The following is a 20,468-nucleotide window of genomic DNA, read 5'->3' as shown; positions in this document are numbered from 1 at the left end:
TTTTGATCTTCTTAATCAACACACCTCACCTACCAAAGCATAGTTATATCATCAAAAATTATCCTCTGAGTCAGATTTTCTTATTCTCTGTGCTATCAGTGTTTTGGGTCAGACAGTTCTGTCCTGAGCATATCTGATATTCAGCCTTCTATGAAGTAAGACTAAAAGGAGAACCTCCCCATAACGTTGTCAGAAAGACTCAGTCTCAGTCACATAAATATTTGATGGGGTCGAAGGATGGCTGACTGGATTGAGGGGAGGTCAATTTGGCTTTCTCAAAGCTCATAATCCTGCAAAATTCTAATTTTTCTGGTACTCCAGGAGGCAGAACAGATCTGCTAGCTGGGTCGTAGGTGCTAACAGTATATTTCTTAAGTGTTAACTTTTTTTTAATGAAAGAAAGAATAAGTCAGTAAATACAGTGATTTTGGTTTGCTTCATGTCCCAGCAGGGGATCACCCTCTGTGAGTCATTATTTGATGTACAGTCATACGCTACAACCGTGACTATCCCAAATTTAGTCATTTCCAGGTGAATTTGCAGTTTAATGATTAACCTCTATTGTAAGTGCCATTAAAAAAAAAAACAAAACCCCAAGCTTCTGATGATTTCTTTCCTGTCCTTGCCCGTGTTAAACCTTTGGGTGCCATCTACTTTCAATCGTTAAGATTCAGAGAGACAGTTGGATCCTTTCTGTCCAAGACTTTTCCTCGTCTTTTCATTACCCCAAAGCATCACCCCTTCCCCCAACCCCGCCGCCCACCGCGGTCGTCAGTGCACACTTCTTAGCATTTTTGTACGTGCTGGGGCACGTTCCTCCTTATCTGGATACTCCAGACGAGGGGTGGGGTGGCGGGAGCTTGCTAGCTTGCTGCCATGCGTTTCCCTGTAAGTGTGCCCTTGACCTGTCCTTCCTCTGTGACCTCTTGATACAGGAACAGTGAACAGATTTCCTACCTGGAGGATGTATCAGGAAACCACTGATAAATATCAACAGAAATACAGCAGTTTCTCCAGGGGCTGGAGCTCATAAAATTAGAAACCTGAGGGACACGGATGTGTCAACAGAATAGCTTGGCTGTTTGTCGTCAGTGCAGAGACAGATGCGGGAGCCAGACAGCTCTTTCTAGTTCTGTTTCTATTAGGTGGCTCTCCTCCATCTTCAGAAGAGATGATAAAATAAGGAATGGGCCAGCGTCCTTCCTAACAAATGCAAGTAGGTTTATCACTTACCGAATGTTGATTCCGAGGCCAGCACTGGGCTAAGTGCTTTGTAAACATATCTCACTAAACCCTTCCAGCAACCCTCTGAGGCAGGTGGTGTGGGTCCCATTTTTCAGAGGAGGACACCGAGACTCAGGAAGGTTAAACAACTTGCCGATAAAAATGCGTGTGGTGAAATCTGAATGTAAACCAAAGCAGTCTGATGGGGTCTGGTTGGTTCTGATAAGCCCCACAAGGGAGGGGACCTGTCCATTTATTTGCCAACAAGAACAGGACCTTGCACATGGAAGGCAGATAAGAAATATTTGTTATAACTGAAGAGGGATGAATAAAGGACTCCAAGAGCTATTTACGTATGTGATACCCAGTTTCCTTTAAGTCTATAATAGTGGGTAGGGCTAACTAAATACTGATTATAGTTTTCAACAAAATGGCTTAAATATTCAACCCATGCATCTCATTAAAGAAAATGTAATAATATGTGGCAAATTATTCTAAAACCATCAACTCCCTTTACATCTGAGGATAAAGGGAATTGTTTCTGGCTGTGCTATTTTGCACAAGCTTGCTTTTAAGACAGGGTTGGATTCAGCTTTGGTTTTCAGTGTCAGTTTTTAAATTTTTGACACTTCCTTTTTTTAAGGCAGGGTGATTTGTAACCTAAGGATACATTCTCCTCCTGTTGTAGTTTTTTTTTTTATTATCTCATTGTTACTATCACTGTTCACGTGGCTCCTCTTTGACTTTTTCTGTTTTATCTCTGTATTTATTTATTTTGCAATCTCAAAGTTAATCCCAGCTATGATTTCATCTGCTGCTATCTGCTTCTTTCTTTTGATGCTAAAGGGTGCAACTAATTGTTCCAGATGGGTGTATAGAGTAGAAAGAAGTCTGGAAGACCTAACATAATTTTACTGTCGCCATGCAAATATTTCTTTCCATCACTAGCACCATGAATTCTAAACACAACATAATTTCAAACCCATTGCTACTAGTAAGTGCCATATAAGCAACAGTAAGTAGTAATTCATGATTGTTATTATGCTTGTTTCATAATCCATCACTTTAGAAAACAGTCCAGCTTCATACTCTTCCCTCTGTGTTGCAAGAAAAATGAAACTCCTCTTTTTTTCTTTTTTTCCCTCTCCAGATCTCCAAGGGTGGGAGTTTTGGCTTGGGTGAAAAAAAATCTTTTTTCCATTTTAATTTGAAAATTACAAATGTTGTTTATACATGCAGATACATAGAATATAATGTATATAATAGTCTCGTTCTGTCCTGTAAGACATCCTATCCTACAATAGGCTTACTCTATCTGGGCACCAGTGTTCTCCAAACAATGGAAAATGTGAAACATACTTTGCTTCCTTCCACCTTCCTTTGAACTTTGATCTTTTCCCTACTACCCTTCCTTATCTTCCAGGTGATTTAGAGTACCCTTATATATGTCAGGCCGTTTCTCTAATGCAGAGGCCCCCAACAAGAAGGGTCAGCCCGATGGATATTTCTTTGACAGTTTCCTCTTATCCTTCCATGGGTTTGAAATCTTGAGTGATTTTGACCAGAGGAGAGGCCAGCCTTTCCTTACCCTTTAAGGGAAACACTGGCAAAAAGGACAGGAATGAAGACCAGTCACTTGTCTGCTGTGTGCCAGGCACTGTCCTGGCGTGTTGCGTGAGTAAAGGAATCCATTTGACCCCTGCTGCATGGCATGTTCACAGTCTCATCCTGGCTCTCTGAGATCAAGAGCTCCAAGCTCATTTAAAAGCACACTAGAATTTTAAAAGAAAAACCATCTTATTTCCAGCTGCCAGCTAGATCAAGTGGCCCTACAATTAAGAGTGTTTTCCTAGCAACCTTGAACTTTGATAAGAATCATAGTGGTAATAAATGGCTAAATTAGATGCCTCTCAAATGGTTAGGAAGTGGAGCTCTCACCCCTGCATGAAATAGACCAACCTTTGTTCATTTTATATAAACGTCTATTTTAATTTTTAGAAATGAAAAAATATATAGGCAAAGCAAGAATCTGGCAACACCTCCATAACCACTTAGATTGGCGATGACTAATATTTTGTCATATTTACTTCATCTCATTTTCACTAATAAAAGAAATCAAACCTTACTGGTCATGGTAAAGTTTTCTGAACCACTTACCCCTCGTACAATCCACCGCAGCTGTCATGAATTAAGTTTAGGCCACCCGATTCACTTTTATACTATTCCCAGCACATATGTGAAATCACATTTTGCAAAAACTTTGTAAGATTTCAGGTGGGGAAACAGCTTTGCCTCGCAGACTTAAAAACTCAGTCTCGTTCCCATAACTTCGTTTGCAAACCCAGTTGCCATCTAATTATTTCAAGTTCTTTAAATAAGCCGAAACCCTTCACCTTTTAAGTAGGGTTTTTGCTTGCAGGGAGCCCGTCTGCTCTCAATGCAGGGACACGCTGAATGGAGGCAAAAGCGCTAGCTAGAATTTCACATTTGTAATTGGTAAGGGGGGGAGGTGGCTGCTTTCGGAGATCAGGTTTCAAGTCCGCCCCGGTTTTTATGTGTGTGGGAATGGACGCAAAGGAAAACACAGCTGAGCTGCATTGTGGCTCTTCCTGTGGAACCTGTTCACGTCCAGGGTGAGTAAACCCGGGGAGAAGTGCCTCCCTCACCCAGCCTCTAGTGAAATTTGTGCCTGAACTCAAAGCAGCTTACTTCCCAGGGAATACCACCTGAATCCACACAGCGCCTCATTTGCAAAATGTGTCCCTTTATGGGGGAAAATCTGCTCGAGAGAGCTTGGCCCTCCTCCCCGGGATGGAGGAAGGAGTAGGTCTGGGGAGGCGTCACTTGGTAGAGTTGCTGATGTCAGTAGCGTGTCAGCCGTGGGAGGCTCAGTTTGTGAAACTGAGTTACACCTAAGTGTCTTAGGAAACTCCGTTCAGAACTCACCGGAGCTGCCGTCCTGGGAGGGGGGAGGGAGAATGGAGAAGAGACCTCGGAGTTTTCCTTCCCGTTTCTGTCCCATTTTGGGGACTTGGGGATTAAACGAAATGACAGCCTCAAATCTCCGGACATTTTAGGAAATCGGTATGTAGCTTTAAGCTCTCATTGATTCCTCTTTCTACCTGGGCAAGCGTTGTAGTTGCAGACACTACATGTCCAGACCATGAGGGGCTGTGTTCTTAGTGGCTGCTGGCTTATTTCACTCTGTCTGGGCTTGGGGGGGCGCAGTGTGAACACTTTTGTCCCCTCGCTGCATGTGCTGGGAGCCTTCAGCACATGCTGTTCCTTTACGTGAGGTTTACATGTTGGTGAAAAGTCTTGGTTCCCGTACCTCAGGAAATGGTTTTGCTGATTGTGCGCTGCAGAGAAGTTACAATTTACATGATTTAAATGCTCTGTGAAGAGTTTTTGAACAGAATTTTAAAATCTGGCCAAAGTCAAATAATGGAATGAAATCTCTGTGCTAGTATCTCTCTAATCATCAAGGCTGGGATGGAGGAAAAAAAAGTTCCAACTGCGAAGTCAAAAGATGAAAGGAGAAGCCAGGACCGAGGCTAATGTCGGGGGTTGGGAGTGAACCCAGGAAACGGAGCAGGGCGCATTCAGTTCTGCGAACGAGCTGCTTTTTACAGGTTATTTCATTTTCAGATGCCCAGTGCTAGTAAGTTCTCTTTCTCCCCACCAAATGGCAAATAACACCAAATGCAGCCTTAGAATGTCAACAGTGAGGGTATAGAGATGGGTTCTCTTTACTGAAACGAGAGGCTCTAGCTCAGAAACCAAGAGTGCAGCTCCAGAGTTCACTCCCACCCCACCCTGCCTCCAATTCCTGGCGCTCGGTTTCTGTCAAATTTAGGGGAACCTTTTGTAGGCGGGGAAACTGGAATCCTGGAGACTCACCCCTGAGCCGCCGTCCTGTTTTACTTTCACTTTGCATTCTTTTGAAATTTAACCTGTGGTCTTATTGAAACATCCCTTTGACTGTCTTTCCATTTAAATAGGAAGTCAGTATCTTTGATCAGAAGGCATGTGCTTACTGGAATCTGTGAGTTCCTTACTCACTCTTTTATTTAGTTGAGTCAGAGGAAAAATAGTGTGCATGTTCCCCACAGTTGTCTGGTTTTATTAATAGTTCAAGGAGGACTGATGAGGTGAAGATTACTGTCAGAAGAAAGAATAAAATGGTTTCAGGTTGTGGCTGATTTGTGCAAGGACCGCGTTACGTATTCGTCCTTAATCTTAGTGCTTATTCTTAGATCTGAGTTCTTAGTCTCAATTCTTGATTTTTTTGTATTATTAAGCCGATTTCTAGATTTAGTAAAACCAACATTAACTAAAGCTGTATGGCTTTTCTGTTTTTCTTCATTTCTTAGTTGTTCCAATGGAAACAGCTGGAGAACTTGTATTTCCGTGAGAAAAAGTTTGCTGTTGAAGTTCACGATCCGCGGAGGTGAGGATCACAGCCTTTTCTCTGTGTGGGTCCAGTGACTATATGAGTATGCATGGTCTAAATTTTCATGTGCATGTCTTTTCATTTTTGGGGGGTGTTGTACACCTAAGAGTAAAATTGCTTGGGTCAGTGACAACTCTTTCTTTAACTTTTGAAGAACTGCCAGGCTGTTTTCCAAAGCAGCTACACCATTTTATGTTCCCACCAGCAAAGTGCATGGTTCTATTTCCTCCCCATCCTCCCTACACTGCTTATTTTTAGGGGTGTGTGTGTATGTGTGTGTGTGTGTGTGTGTGTGTGTGTGTGTGTGTGTATGTGAATATCTATCCTAGTGGTGTGCAGTGATAGCTCATTCTGGTTTGGATTTGCATACAAGCATCTTCATGAACTCATTAGCCGCTTGGATGTCTTCTTTAGAGAAATGTCTATTCAGATCCTTTGCTCATTTTTAAGTTTGGTATTTTGGGCCATTTAAAAAAAATAGTTGCTAAATTACCAACATGAGTTGAAGTCAGGATGGCGGGCTCTCCAAGTTCCTCAGAGGAATTCCTTATCAGCCCTCAGTGGTGGCTTCTCAGATTAAGTTTATGGATATTTGGAGGTCAGGGGGCTGGAGGAAACAGCTGTGACAAAAAGATGACCCGAAGAGATAAGGCGCATTCCTACAAAGAGCACTGGTGCCCTTCTCCCCCAAGCCCTCCATCCCCAACCCTGCCCTGACCGAGTCTCTGCCTTCTCCCCATCTTTCTCTCCTTTGCTGTCTCCTCCCCTGACCCTCTCTCCTTTTCCTCTGGTACATAAGCAGTGCTCTGGATCAGTTTTGGACTTGCATATTTTTAGACAATATTCTTATGTTCATCCTCTGACAATGCCAGAGCTGCACAACTCTGCCTAGACCTGAGATGCTCTTTTAGCCGAGGGAGGTGCTGATCCTACAGGTCCTGGTTGTTTTGTCTTTAACATGCCACAGGGGAAGGGTATAGCTCAAGTGGTAGAGTGCATGCCTAGCATGCATGAGGTCCCAGGTTCAATCCCCAGGACCTCCTCTAAGAATAAATAAATAAATAAACCTAATTACCTGCCCCCTCAAAAAAAATAACTAAATAAAATATTACCACATTTATTCCTGACCTCTAGAGATGGTCACACATCCTGTGGTTTTTAATCAAATGTTTCTAATTTGGCTAATTCTTACCTGCTTTTGAGTGTTTGTATATGTGGGTTTTTTTTAATACGATACTTTTACAGAAAGAGATTACCCAGGTGATAGGTTTTCTCATAAAAGGAGAAAATCAGGAGCTTGGCCCCTGACAGCAAAAGAGCATGGCAGAGGAAAAGCCATTAAGAAGATGCTTTGTTACAGTGTTACCCAGTAGATACATTTTATGTTGCACTGGGCTGGAGACAGATAATTTGAGGGTTTTCCTTAATCTTTCAGGATTTCAGTATCAAGAAGAACTTTTGGGCAAAGTGGCCTCTTTGTGCAGACGTGGTATGCGAACTCTTCTCTCATCAAGTCCATCTGGGTAATGGCAATTAGTCAGCATCAGTTTTACTTGGACCGGAAGCAAAGCAAAGTAAGTGACTAGAAGCGTTTCTATGGGGACAAAGTCCTGTCCCTTGTTTGCTTTCTGTGCAGAGGATAAGCTTTCCCAGAAAAGATCCAAGCACATGGGTTTTTTGTTCTTTGAGTTTTGTTTTCTTAAACTTTACTACCAACTCTTAATTTTTCTTACTTTTCAAAGATGGGCAACATATAAGCTGATTTAAAAGTTGTAAGATTCGCCAGCTTTTTGGCAAGCATGTGAGTGAACACCAGTGACATTTTAAAGTTTGTGATGGAACTCTACCCTGAGAGAGGATCATGCATAGTTATTAAAACCTTTTAGCTGCAAAGCTGAAGTCTTTTTTTTTTCCTGAAGGATATCATTTCAGTATATAAAAATTCTAAATTGTCCTCTGTCTTCATATTTTTATTCTATAATAATGGAATCTTTTTATTAATTTGAAATAGGCTTGAGTGAAATCCATTTCAATGTTTTATACCCCTTAGGCAAAAATTCCCTCAGCCAGGAGTTTAGACGATATTGCTTTGGATTTGACGGAGACTGGAACACCAAGGGTCTCCAAAATGGTGACACTCGAGGCAAAAAATCAGTTCATCATGGCAAGCAATGGCAGCTTAATCTCTTCAGGTAATATTTTTGGATTAGAGAATGTGCCAGAGATCTTTATCTTATTTCACAAATTTTTTTTTTTTTTTTGGTTGTCAACCACTTCTCAAAACCCATCATTTTGGGAATAAATAAGCAGACGAAAAACCTACAATATGTAGCAGTTTTGAATAAAATTTTGAAACTAAGTTTTAAAAGAATATGAAGAAAGTTAAATTATAAAACCAGGTTGTATAGAGGAGGGGTAATACAGGGGTAGAGGACTAAGGGGTACAAAGTATTAGATATAAAATAAGCTACAGGGATATATTGTACAACATGGGGAATATAGCCAACATGTCATAATAATAACTAAAAATGGAGTATAACCCTTAAAGATTATGAATCATTCTATTGTACACATGTAATATATGTAATATTGTACAGAAACTATACTTCAAACAAAAAAAAAGGAAAAAATCCATTTGAAAATTAAAAAAAAGAAACTCAGGTTATATAGGTAACACTAGATGCTAAGAAAGTGAGTGCCTCAGGGTAGCTTGAAAGTATATTTTCTCCCCATGAGTTCCGTAAGCTTCTTTCCCCAAAATGTAATTTTTGATACAGACGGTTGTCTGATTCTCCATTTAATATAAATTCAACCATGACTACAACCTTCAGACTCCACTTCACCCCCAAGGTGATTATTGCCCCTCAGTCCTTCCTCTGTAGAAATTCTGCAATCTCTTATCACTGAGCGTATGTAACTTCACTAAAAATAATTTCTGACCTAAATGCTATTGTCAACTTGTGAATCTGAAGCCCAGAACATTCCTTCGCCTTGCTTGCTTGCTTGCTTTCTTAAAGAACATTCTAAACAACTATCTCAAAGAATATCTTACCTTCTCTCCTGCTCAGAAAAAAGATTTCTTTTCCCTTGGGTGTGTCTGAAACATTAAGCATTTTGTCACTGCTTCTAAAATGACTGAGCCAAAATGCAAAAGGCATATATTATTACCAGGCTCTGTTTGATGCCCAGAAACATGAGAAAATGTTCTCTAGTTTCCTTTTATTATGTTCAGAAACAAGGAGAAAAAGCAATGAACTATTATTAAATAGCAGGTTTGGCTTAAAAATCCTTTGTCCTCTGAAAAGGAAGGAAACATGCCTTGTATAAACCTTCCCTGCCCTCCCTCCCGATCCCCCCAGGTTCTCAAGACTCTGAAGTCAGCGAGGAGCAAAAACGGGAGAAAATCCTCGAACTCAAGAAGAAGGAGAAGCTGTTACAAGAAAAACTCCTGAAAAAAGTTGAAGAGTTGAAAAAGATCTGTTTGCGGGAGGCTGTGAGTGTCTTCTGCTTGGGGGCAGCCCTTCAAATTGTGTCTGACAATTGCGGCCGGTGTCACTTAAGCCCCCTCTTTATGCCATCCTGTTTTACAGGAGCTCACAGGCAAAATGCCAAAGGAGTATCCGCTGAACGTAGGTGAGAAACCCCCTCAGGTCAGAAGGCGTGTAGGTACCGCGTTCAAATTAGACGACAACTTGCTGCCAAGTGAAGAGGTATGAGCACCAGCTCTGAGCATTTCTGTCAACAGTGTGACTGAAAAGCTGTCAGCCGAGTGTGGTTGCCTTGTTCTTTTGGTTATGGAGTCACTGGATAAAAATATGGAGTCATTTTTTATCTCACCCGTCGGAAGTGATAATGGAGACCAAGTTGAAGTCTTTCTTTCATGCACAGTCCAGTTAATTTTGAGTTATTTCTTATGGCTTTACTCCAAATATAGAGAGCATTAAACGAACCCTAGAGGTTTATCAATTGGGAAACATTATTGTTATAAGAATTAAGAATTCCAGCATCAGAGTCTCCCACTTAAAACCAAGTAGCCTTTGGCAAATAGCCATCCCTCTGTGCTGTCTCATTTCCCGGGTCTCAGTTTCCTCATCTGTAAAATGGGGGTAATGATTGTTCTTCCCTCTGAGGGATACAAGGAGTATTCAGTGAAATAACACATGTACAGCACTGAGGTATAATAAAGTTAAAAGCTTTGTTAGCCACTATAGAGGGAACTTTCTCATTTGCATGTCATCAGACTTGATAACCCTACTCATGTTTCTTGCAGAAATTTAGCCATCTTGGCTTTAGAAAATGATAGCTGGGTTTCCATTAATAATAAAGTGAGCATTGCTGTTTATTGAGCATTCACTTTATATGCAGCTCTGAGCTAAACAATGTACATATATTGTCTCTAATCTTCATACTTTTGTGATCTCCATTTTACAAATAAAAATTAAGCAATATGTCCAGAGTCATGCAAGCAGGAACCACCTAGAAAGAGGAATCAAACCTAAATTTATTTGTTTCTAAAGCTATGCATGTGAATATAACATTCTGTGGCTATGAATTTTGGGTTAAGATTCCCTTCTTGAAAAATATGCTCTTCATCCAATCAACTGAATGAATGGAAGGCAGTTCCTTTCTTTGAAAAGGAAAGATGGGGGAGAGTATAGCTCAAGTGGTAGAGCATGTGCTTAGCAGGCACGAGATCTTGGGTTCAATCCCCAGTACCTCCACTGAAAAACCAAATAAATAAATCAACCTGATTACCTCCCCCCTGAAAAAAAAGAAAAGGAAAGAGATTTGGACTAATAAGAAGTTAAAGTAAATTGAAAGAGGGAGGTCTTGTCTTCTAGGAATGGGATGAGAATACCTAAGCAGTAAAACTTAGGAAGATTTTATTCTCAAAGAGCATCTGATTTGAGAATGCACGAGAAAGAGAACTTTTATTATCTGGAGCCTATGAGAGTGACTATATGTGTCCATAAAAGTAAAACTGTATTATCCTGTAAATGCAGGATCCTGCTTTGCAAGAACTGGAGAGCAATTTCCTAATCCAGCAAAAGCTGGTTGAAGCTGCAAAGAAACTTGCCAACGAGCCAGACCTTTGTAAAACCGTGAAGAAAAAACGAAAGCAAGATTACACGGATGCGGTGAAAAAGCTTCAGGAGATTGAAAATGCAATCAATGAATACCGAATTAGATGTGGAAAGAAACCCAGCCAGAAAGCAGCCGTTACTTTACCAGGTTAGTAATGAGTAAGGGTTTTGTTGAGACACAGAAGTCACTACTCTGGATGGAATGTCCCATTTCCAAACCCGTTCACTCAGTGACAGAGAAAAGAAAGACTGGAACTAAGTCTAACTTTCTTAGGATAAAAATGGTTTGGAATTTCAGTCTTATGAGTAGGTAAACTTGGCTTTCAGTGACATTCTCAGTTTTAAAATGCTTTATTATTGCATTGCTTTAATTTTCAGGATGAAAGGGTTTTCACAGCAATATTGGTTCTGAACAAGATGGATTCACCTTTAACTGGTCTGATGTCATTGCAAGAAATATGTTTGAAAACATAGAGAATTGGGCCCTACTCAGTAGTTTCTCAAAGGTTTTTTAATCCAGCAGACCATACTTTTTTTTTTTTAAAGGACCTGTCCAACACATGTGGATAGAAACAAGCTCTTACAATGACTGTCATTATGGAGGCGACTTAAAGATATGGGCATACGTTCATGTTATATTAGGAAATGCGGGAAGGCAGAATATCAGATGGAACCACAACCTGATCCTGACATTGTATAAACATGTACACGCTGAGACCGGTTGGGAAAGAGTTCGAAATATTAGCAGCTGTAAAATTTCATGTAACTTGATTTTCTTCCTAATCCTCGTCCATATTTTCAAAATTGTAAACATTCTGTGTCTAAAACTTCAATATTCATGAAAAAACATCAACTGAAAAATCTCATTTAAGTAGATTTCAAGTCCAGTTGGCCTTCCATGTTTGTTTCACAGTTTTCAGCCCAATCATTGGATGAAATATGATGTTTCTTTGATTCCAAGACAATTTTTTTTCACATTTAAACATCTGTGAAATTGGGATAATTCGTATACTAGATGATTTGTTGCAGTCATGATTGGCGGTACTTTTTCTTTTTCTTACTGGGACATAAAGGACTTACTCATTGTAGATTTGACGAAATGTGGTAATGAGGTTTCAAGTACACTCGGGTTTAGGACATACGATTTATAGAGCGGAGATAGGGCTTTCGGAAAGTGAATGCACAGACATCAACGCACAAGTGTTAGTCAGCTGCAGCTGGGGAATTTAGGGTGGCTCTGACTCTGAATGCAAAATCCAGTTGGCCTTGTTGGTGGCCACATTCTGGACCTACAGGGTTGGGTGATTAGCAGTGCACTTAGCATCCACAGCCATTTGTTGTGGCCCGTTCCTCCCCAACTGTGTGAGATGCAAATGATGTCCTTTACAGTGGCTGACATTTGGACAGCAGTGGTGCCAATGACTGAGCATATATCGGGTAGAATTTTTTTTTTTTAAGTGTGCCTGACAGCTGACCATACTGGCACCTTGCCTTCTACTGTGTGTCCAATTACTAGACAGTCCGTCTGGCTCTGACAGAGATTAACATTTGAGGTTGGACCAGGAGATGCACTTCATCATGACTTTGAAGCTTATGGTGAGGTGTGACGTTTGCCTGTAACCCAGCCAGTCCTTGACACTGAGTGTGGAATGATTTGCCAAAGCGCGTCAACGCGTCTAAGATGTCGCTTTTTGCTGAACACATTTTGTAACATTTGGTGGGCACCAGGAGTCATCAGATCACGATGGGCATTTCCAACCGTCAGGATGCTGTGTGTAGGGAACCAAAGTAGTAAGTAGAGCTAACATTTATTGAGCATTTGTCTTGTGCCAGGAGCGGGGCTAAGGGCTTTACATCCCTTACGTCATTTAATGCTCACTGAAGCACTGAACACTAGGGACTGTTCTTATCCCTGTTTCAGACTTGAGCCAAATGATGCTTGGAGAGATTAAGTAATTTGCCCACGGTCTCACAGCCAGTAAGGGACAAAACCAAGATCTGAATCCTGGTCTGTCTGTGTCAGTGGTTCTCACCCAGGGGCAGTTTTGCACCCCAGGGAACATTTAGCAATGTCTGCAGTCATTTCTGATCATCAAAACTGAGGGTAGGAGTGGTGCTGACATCCAGTGGTAGAGGCTGGAGACCGTCCATGGAAGGACAGCTCCCCTCATCAAAGAATTATCCAGTTCAAAGTGGCCTTAGTGCCGCCCGCTGTTGAGAAAGCCTGATCTAATTGAGAAGCTTATGCACCACAAAATGGCCACGTTCTATCAAGAAAAAGCCCTTTTCTTCAGTGGAGGGTTCAGAAAATAAGTTACACTGACAGTATAGCAGATTCTCAAAGGAGGGTTCTCAAAAAGTCTGTTCCATTTTAAGACCCATTGTATGCTATGTAAGATGTTTGTATCTTCAGTAGTCAATGGGTCTAGTCTTACAATAGTTAATTATTCTTAATGCACTGTAATTAGTTGGACGTCTCTAAATAAAAATAAGATGTGCTCCATTGAAAATGCTTTTATTGAACTGCTGGGTGGACAAATGCACCATTACACTAAAGGCAGTTTGTTTATTTATTTTTTAGAACTTTCTTTTCCTTTTTTAACACTTTTTAATTGAGTTATAGTCACTTTACAACATTGTATCAAATTCCAGTGTAGAGCACAGTTTTTCAGTTATACATGAACATGCATATATTCATTGTCACATTTTTTTTCGCTGTGAGCTACCACAAGATCTGGTATGTATTTCCCTGTGCTGTGCGATAATCTTATTTATCTGTTCTGTATATTCCTGTCAGTACCTACAATAAAGGCTGTTTATTTTATTCACAGAGGACATCATCCCATCAGAAAGCAGCTCCTTGTCCGACACTGCCACCTATGATGATCGTGAGTAGCTCCCCCTTTTCAGTTCAAAATATTATATATTCTGAAATATTAAGAATTTTATCTTTAGTTACATAAAAGGAACTAAAGAGAACTAAAGAGAAGTAGAATCAGCCAACTTACGTTTATGCAGAGTGTTGAGAAAGGGGGGTTATGACTGACTTCTACACAAGTTAGCTCAGCATCAAATAACAGTACCGCACAACTCACATGACTTTAGGGAATCAGAATACCGTTCACACAAGTAAGTATCTCAGTTAGGATTTGTGATGCTCTGTAGGAGTTTTTTGTTTTTTGGTTTTTTTTTTTTTTTAATTTTTGAAGTACATATAGACTCACAGGGAGTTTCTTAAGTAATATAGAGTCCTTCACCCAGCTTTCTCCAAAGGTAACATCTTGTATATTTGGATCCAATATCAAAACCAGGAAATCAGTGCCGTGTAGGCTACGCTGGACCACCAGGAAACAGGGTAGACTTTAATTATCACTGTCTGCTTATTCTGGATAAGTGGGAGTTTATTTTCCTTAAGAAGACATACGTATTTCAGAAGTTGGATTACACGTCACTGTGTCGGTTTCATGGCGTTTGGCTGCATCTATTGTAATGACGTGTGTTTAACACCTTTCACAATGGAGTGGATGTCACATCAAGTGACAGAGGGTTTCCCTGTAATATCTTCCTTGCGCTTAAGCAGAGGGGCTGCCTATCTACTTGATGTGATTTAAAGAATTCGAGGAGGCCACTAGCCGCCTTCGGCTTTATCTTCCCCCAAGTTGAATGATTCATGAAAGTCTGAACCATTTCACAATTCTTCCTTCAAGCTGAGGTTTGGTCCTGTTTGCCATTCCTCTTCGGAAATACACATATCAGTGGGAGACAAGTCAAGTCTCCAATGACTCGCCATAAATCAGTTTTACCCCTTTCAACAAAGGGACGAACCTTTGGTCAGCCAAGGAGGTCTAAGAACCTTGAAAGTGAATTGGAACAAAACTGATCCAGGCCAACTTTGCAGGCCAACTTCCTCTTGGCATTTTTCACACTGGGGTTTTTCTGTAATGTAAGTCTAGAAAAGCTGTATTATCATCCATTCCACTCAAGAGATTTATTTGCTCAGAGTGGCACCGTTGAATTGGTAATAGTTGGGACAGGCCCCACAAAAATATTTAGTAGTTTCTTTCTTCTGTTGTGTAAAATATAAAAAAAAAATTTCTTGAAACTTAGGTACTTTTAAAAACATCAGCTTTGGAAGAACACTTTGCTCACCAGACAGATCTTCCACTTTTTTTTCGGGGTGGTTTTGGCAAGGTATTTGTTTCTTTTTTTATTTATCTACTTACTCACTCGTTCATTCATTTGCTTATTATAGCCAACGACACCTTCAGTCTTGCTGGGCAGCGATCAAGTTCAGTACCTCACTCTCCAAGAATTCTCCCCCCCAAGTCTCTCGGGATTGAGCGAATCCACTTCAGAAAGTCGTCCATCAATGAGCAGTTTGTGGATACCAGACAGTCCAGGTGAGAAGACATCAGTGCGGTGAATGCCTCGTTGCCACTATGAGATCTTTTCTCCAAAAGAGTCGACCCAGTTTTGTGTTCTCCTATGTATTCTTTCAGAAAGGGTTATCTTATGAAACCAAAGCACAGAAACTAACCCAGTTATTTGTGTTGACAGCAAGTTGATGTGTTGTCAAGAGATCTTAAAAGTATTTGGCTCTTCCTTTGATTTTAAAGTCTATTTGATTTATATTAAATTACAGGAACACTAATTATCATCTGAATTTGAGGATAGTGTCCCAAGTTCAGTTTCATATCCCATGGCCTCAGGAAACTGTGTTTAAATACCTCTCTGCCAAACTAAGTGACAGAACTGACTTCTGACTTTTCAAATGAAAATGGAACTTCAGCACATTTTTTAATCTGTGAAGTAGATAATACAACTTCTTCTCAACTGTCTCAAGTAAATGTTGTCAGGGCAATAACTTTTTAAAAGATGACAGACCAGTGATTCCCAGAATTTGGCTATGTGGATCAATAATCTTTTTTTTTCTTTTTTTTTAAATAGGGCCCAAGATAGGATTATGGACTTTTTTACCTTGCCTAATCAGAATGTTCAAATAGTCTATGATTTCATGAAAAAAATGACATTTACCTATCCAAAATATAGCCATTGTTGTAATAATTATAAGATGATGAAATGAACATTTATAGAGCACTTTCTATGTGCCAGGCACTGTTGAAAGTGTTTCAATATGTATTAACAAATTTAATCCTCACAGCAATCCTGATTGTATTACTACCCCCATTACCATTTACAGATAAGTACACCGAGGACCAAAAAGTATGAATAACTTGTTGGGTTTGTCAACTAGTGAATATTGCAATTGGGATTTGAACCTCGGTAGCCTGACTTCAAAGTCTGTGATGTGATATTAGCCAGCATGTTATATTACATCTCAGGGAGGATGGAAATTAGTCTCAAAATAAAGGAAGATTATTTAGATTAAACAATTTTTCACTTATGGATAGAAAACTAACATTTTGTTACATTTCTAGTTCATTAAGCATCAGTGAAAACTTTTCTCTTAGAGTAGCCCCAGTCTGGATTAGCTTTTAAGAACTGTTGCCTTAAACAGTAGAGATCCATGTGCCCAGAGCAATGCTGTCCGGTTTAATTACCAGTAAATAAAATTTAGAATTCAGTTCCTCAGTCACACCAGCCACACTGCAAGCGCTAATGGACACATGTGGCTAGTGGCTATGACATTGGGCAGCACACGTATTTCCCGTTTCCAGCAATGAAGAGAGTCCTCTCAGTTAGCACTGGACAAGTGTGTTCATTATGTTGGGGAAAACAAAGCCATTTCAGCAAAAGGAATTATAACTGGTAATCATTATCTTAAACATCATTATGCCTGTCTCCCCAATAGTTTAAGATGGGTTTGCTCTTTGATATGGCAATTTCACTTACAGGAATTTTTTCCGATCAAATTAACTAACTACAGAATGCTTATCACAGCATTGTGCATACTAGCGGCAAACCGAAGACAGTGCGTATGCTCGGCTAGTGGATTGTTTAAATAAATCATGGCCCGTCTTTACAGTGGAATACTACATAGTCGATAAAACAGCATTGTAGATGACTAGTAAGCAGCACGAAACCTTAGATCGTTTCCATTTAAGTGGGTTTTGAAAGAGAAAAGATTGTAAGATCTCATTTTTTGTTGTTGTTGCTAAAACTATAAATGCTTGTAAATATCCAGGCTCGGTTAAAAGTATCTGAAAATGTTTAGTGTTGACTGATTCTATCTGAGGTAGCAGATTATAGACATTTAAATTTTTCTTCAATAAATAAATAAATAAATAAGAGGGGGAAGGTATAGCTCAAGTGGTAGAGCCCATGCTTAGCATGCATGAGGTCCTGGGTTCAATCCACTGTATCGCCTCTAAAAATAGACAAGTAAATAGACCTAATTTACACCCCACACACACACAAACAAACCTAATTACCCCCCCTGCAATAAATAAATAAATAAGTTTTCTTTTTCCACCTTTTCAAACTTCTTTGCAATGAACTTGGTGTGCTTTTTTTTAATAAGTAAAGTGTAATCAAAGTCATTTATAGAAAGAATTAACTTCAAATTGTGTTCTCACTGTGCCGGGAAGTGGACAGAGTGATTGAAGATTGCTTCCTTCTAGTCCAGGGAGCCTGCCAGTGACAGCCCACTAGCCACATCCATCCAGTGACCTATTTTTGAATGGCCCATGAGCTAAGAATGTTTTTTTGTATTCTTTGAATAATTGGAGGGGAAATCAAAAGCAGTAATACTTTGAGACATAAAAATCATAGGAAATTTGAATTTCGATGTCCATGGTCAAGTTTTATGGGCACACAGCCACCTGCATTGTCACAGATATTGGACAGAGATCATCTGACCTGCAAAGCCAAAAATATTTCCTGTTAGACTCTTGACGGAAAAAAAGGTTTGCTGCCCCTGCTCTAGTTGTCAATCTTGTTCGTTCAGTACTTTTTTTTTTGAGTCCTTTATTTTTTTCCTTCATATTTATGACTCAGAGTCAGATCATGTGCTTCCCCTAAAACTCATATAGGATGGGATGCACCAAGAAACTAAACCACAAAGATTTTCCCCAGTTTTCTCTTTACGCTCCCATTCCTTCAGCTTCCAGTAAGTCTCTCATCCGCTTACAACAGTTTGCCAGAGATGTTCCTGACCTCTTCTTTTTGCCATCCCCAGGGAGATGCTGTCGACACACAGCAGTCCTTACAGAACCCTGGAGAGGCGGCCCCAGGGGGGACGGAGCATGCCCACCACGCCCGTCCTTACCCGCAACGCCTACAGCAGCAGCCACTTGGAGTAAGAGCGCTTCATTCCACTTGCCTTGTCTCTGCTGAGTTTTGCTTGAACCTTTTGTTTTACCTCGCTGTCTTTCTTTGTTGTTTTAAGGGACTTTGTTTTAGGACTCTACATTTTCTAGTCACTTAACAGTTCCCTTATGTCAGCAAAGAAAATGTACTCAAAAAATACACCTTGGGTAGATACTGGATTTTTTTGTGTGTGCCTTAATTTTTCCAACCGGCTTATTACCGGTGGTTATTCGGTGATGAGGGTGAAGTTAATGGCAACAGTGCTACTTTGAAGTGTTTCCTGAAGGCTGTGCAGTTTCATATGCACTGTATTATGTAGCCCCCACAACAAACCTTATTGGAGATATTTGATACTGTTTTTGTCCTCAGTTTTTACAGAGGAGGAAGGGAGAGTGATTAAATATCTTGCCCACGTTCGTACAGCTGGGAAGTGATGGAGCCGTGACTCAGTCCCAGTATCTCCCATGTCAGAGCCCAGACTCTGCCCCCTGCGAATGCTGCCTCTGCCCTAGTCTGGGTGTCCCGCTATCCTGTTGGAAGAGAGGACCCTTCAAAGACATGTGGGGTTTCTCTCAGGCTTTGACTCACGTTGTACATCAGCAGTTTATCTTCCTAATTTCAAAAAAGGATGTGGACTGCCCAGTTGACAGAGCCTGGTGTAAACCCAATGGACTCTGTCGTGTGGTCAGCGTCGGAAACCTTAAAAATCCTATTGCAGGCCAAGAGTTATGAGATCATTTAACTGTGGCGTCCTTTGTCCTTCTCTCGGCCCTCCTCTCCTCCTCTCTCTTTTTACCGCTTTGCCCTTCTTTCTCCTCTTTCAGACCCGAATCTTCATCTCAGCACTGCCGCCAGCGGAGCGGAAGCCTCGAGTCCCAGTCTCACCTGCTCTCCGAGGTGGACAACGACAAGCCATTCTTCTCCCTCTCCAAGTCCCAAAGAAGCAGCAGCACAGAAATCCTGGATGACGGGTCCTCCTACACCAGCCAGTCAAGCACGGAGTATTGCTGCGTGACGCCCGTGGCCGGGCCCTACTACACCGCCCAGACCCTGGACACTCGCTCCAGGGGGCGCCGAAGGTCCAAGAAGCAGAGCGTTTCGGCTTCCAGCTCCGGGAGCATGCCCAACCTGGCGCAGAAGGAGAGCCTGCGGAACGGCGTCCACGCCAGGAGCCAGGAGCCGCCCGCTTCCAGCTGCTACATCGCCGGCTACGCGGCGTACGCGGAGGCTGAGCTCTATTACGGGGGCGGCTACGTCTACGAGAGCGACACGGAGGGGCAGTACAGTGTCAACCCGCCCTACCGCTCCGCCGCCCACTACGGGTACGACCGCCCGAGGGACCACAGCAGGTCCTTCCACGAAGACGAGGTGGACCGGGTGCCGCACAACCCGTACGCCACCCTGCGGCTGCCGAGGAAGGCGGCCGCCAAGTCGGAGCACATCACCAAAAACATCCACAAGGCCTTGGTCGCCGAGCACCTGCGCGGCTGGTACCAGCGGGCCTCCGGGCAGAAGGAGCAGGGCCACAGTGCGCAGACGAGCTTCGACGCGGACAGGGGCTCGCAGAGAAGCCTGGGCTTCGCGGGGCTCCAAGTGCCCTGTTCTCCGAGCAGCCGTGCGTCTTCCTACTCATCAGGTAAGAACACCGCGGAGGCCCTTGCCACCCAGATTTCTTTCACCTCCTAACTCCCCGGCCCCCTTGCCTACCCCAGGCCATGCCCCTCAAGGATCATGAGAGCAGGACCCAAGGTCATGAGAATGGTACCCGCTGGGTGGAGCCACAGACTCAAATCCAGCATTTACTGAGCACCTGCTCTCTGTGCTGCCTGGCATTCGGGGATTTCCTTTATTGTATCTTTTCTAGGTCTCCCATTGACAGCCACATCTCTTTCAAGTGTTCAGGGCATTGAGGGTTTGATATATTCAAAGAAGAGCATAAACCCTTCAGGTGAGCAGAAAACCACTGGAGTCATGCATCCTTTCTGTGTTCACCACCTCTGAACTGGATGATCTAAAGGCAGTTCGTTCCACATGCTCAGGTCCCTGCCTCAGGCTTCTAGTAAGTCCGACAGGAGCTGGCATTTACTAAGCACTGGTCCTGGCGCTGTTCTAAGTCCTATGTAGATCAGTAGTCATAGGTACTGCCCTTTATGCTTGATTTAAGGAATTTTCCTTCCAAGACCATTTTGATTAGCGATCATCTCTTCATGCGTCAGCTTTGGTCCCTAACTCCGCTAACATTCCTCCAGCTGTGCTAGGTACTTTAAGTAGAGAAATGGGGCCTAAGAGGAGAATCCGCCTGTGGTTTCATTTATTCGTCAAACTAGCAGGTCCATCCAAGATGCTGAGAAGCCAGCATTAAGCCAGTTCCTGGCCTTGGTGACTTCACAGACTAGTTAGCAGCTAGAAGGATGTATGAAAATTAAGCAATGGTAAAG

The 20,468-nt window shown here is 41.8% G+C and overlaps 1 protein-coding gene and 1 long non-coding RNA gene across 4 annotated transcripts in view; one reads left to right on the top strand and one right to left on the bottom strand.

Annotated features, from left to right (window-relative positions):
• The window catches only part of FRMD4B (FERM domain containing 4B), a 284,737-nt gene that overhangs the window by 256,549 nt on the left and 7,720 nt on the right, over positions 1–20,468 (top strand). For all 3 annotated transcript variants that reach the window (XM_072941679.1, XM_072941677.1, XM_072941678.1), the window contains 10 exons: positions 5,598–5,674; positions 7,113–7,251; positions 7,728–7,869; positions 9,037–9,170; positions 9,268–9,387; positions 10,681–10,909; positions 13,593–13,649; positions 15,014–15,161; positions 17,900–18,019; positions 18,855–19,666. In XM_072941679.1, coding sequence (XP_072797780.1) covers positions 5,598–5,674; positions 7,113–7,251; positions 7,728–7,869; positions 9,037–9,170; positions 9,268–9,387; positions 10,681–10,909; positions 13,593–13,649; positions 15,014–15,161; positions 17,900–18,019; positions 18,855–19,666 — 1,978 coding nt within the window. The remainder of the gene's footprint in view (positions 1–5,597; positions 5,675–7,112; positions 7,252–7,727; positions 7,870–9,036; positions 9,171–9,267; positions 9,388–10,680; positions 10,910–13,592; positions 13,650–15,013; positions 15,162–17,899; positions 18,020–18,854; positions 19,667–20,468) is intronic.
• On the bottom strand, positions 17,504–19,001 carry LOC140686796 (uncharacterized). Its single transcript, XR_012060719.1, has 2 exons — positions 18,916–19,001; positions 17,504–17,580 (listed from the first exon to the last, which is right to left on the bottom strand). It is a non-coding gene; the product is annotated as an uncharacterized lncRNA (long non-coding RNA).

Source organism: Vicugna pacos, chromosome 17 (genome assembly GCF_048564905.1).
Source record: "Vicugna pacos chromosome 17, VicPac4, whole genome shotgun sequence".
In the NCBI taxonomy this organism is placed as follows: domain Eukaryota; kingdom Metazoa; phylum Chordata; class Mammalia; order Artiodactyla; family Camelidae; genus Vicugna; species Vicugna pacos.
This window is presented reverse-complemented; position numbering and strand designations above follow the sequence as displayed.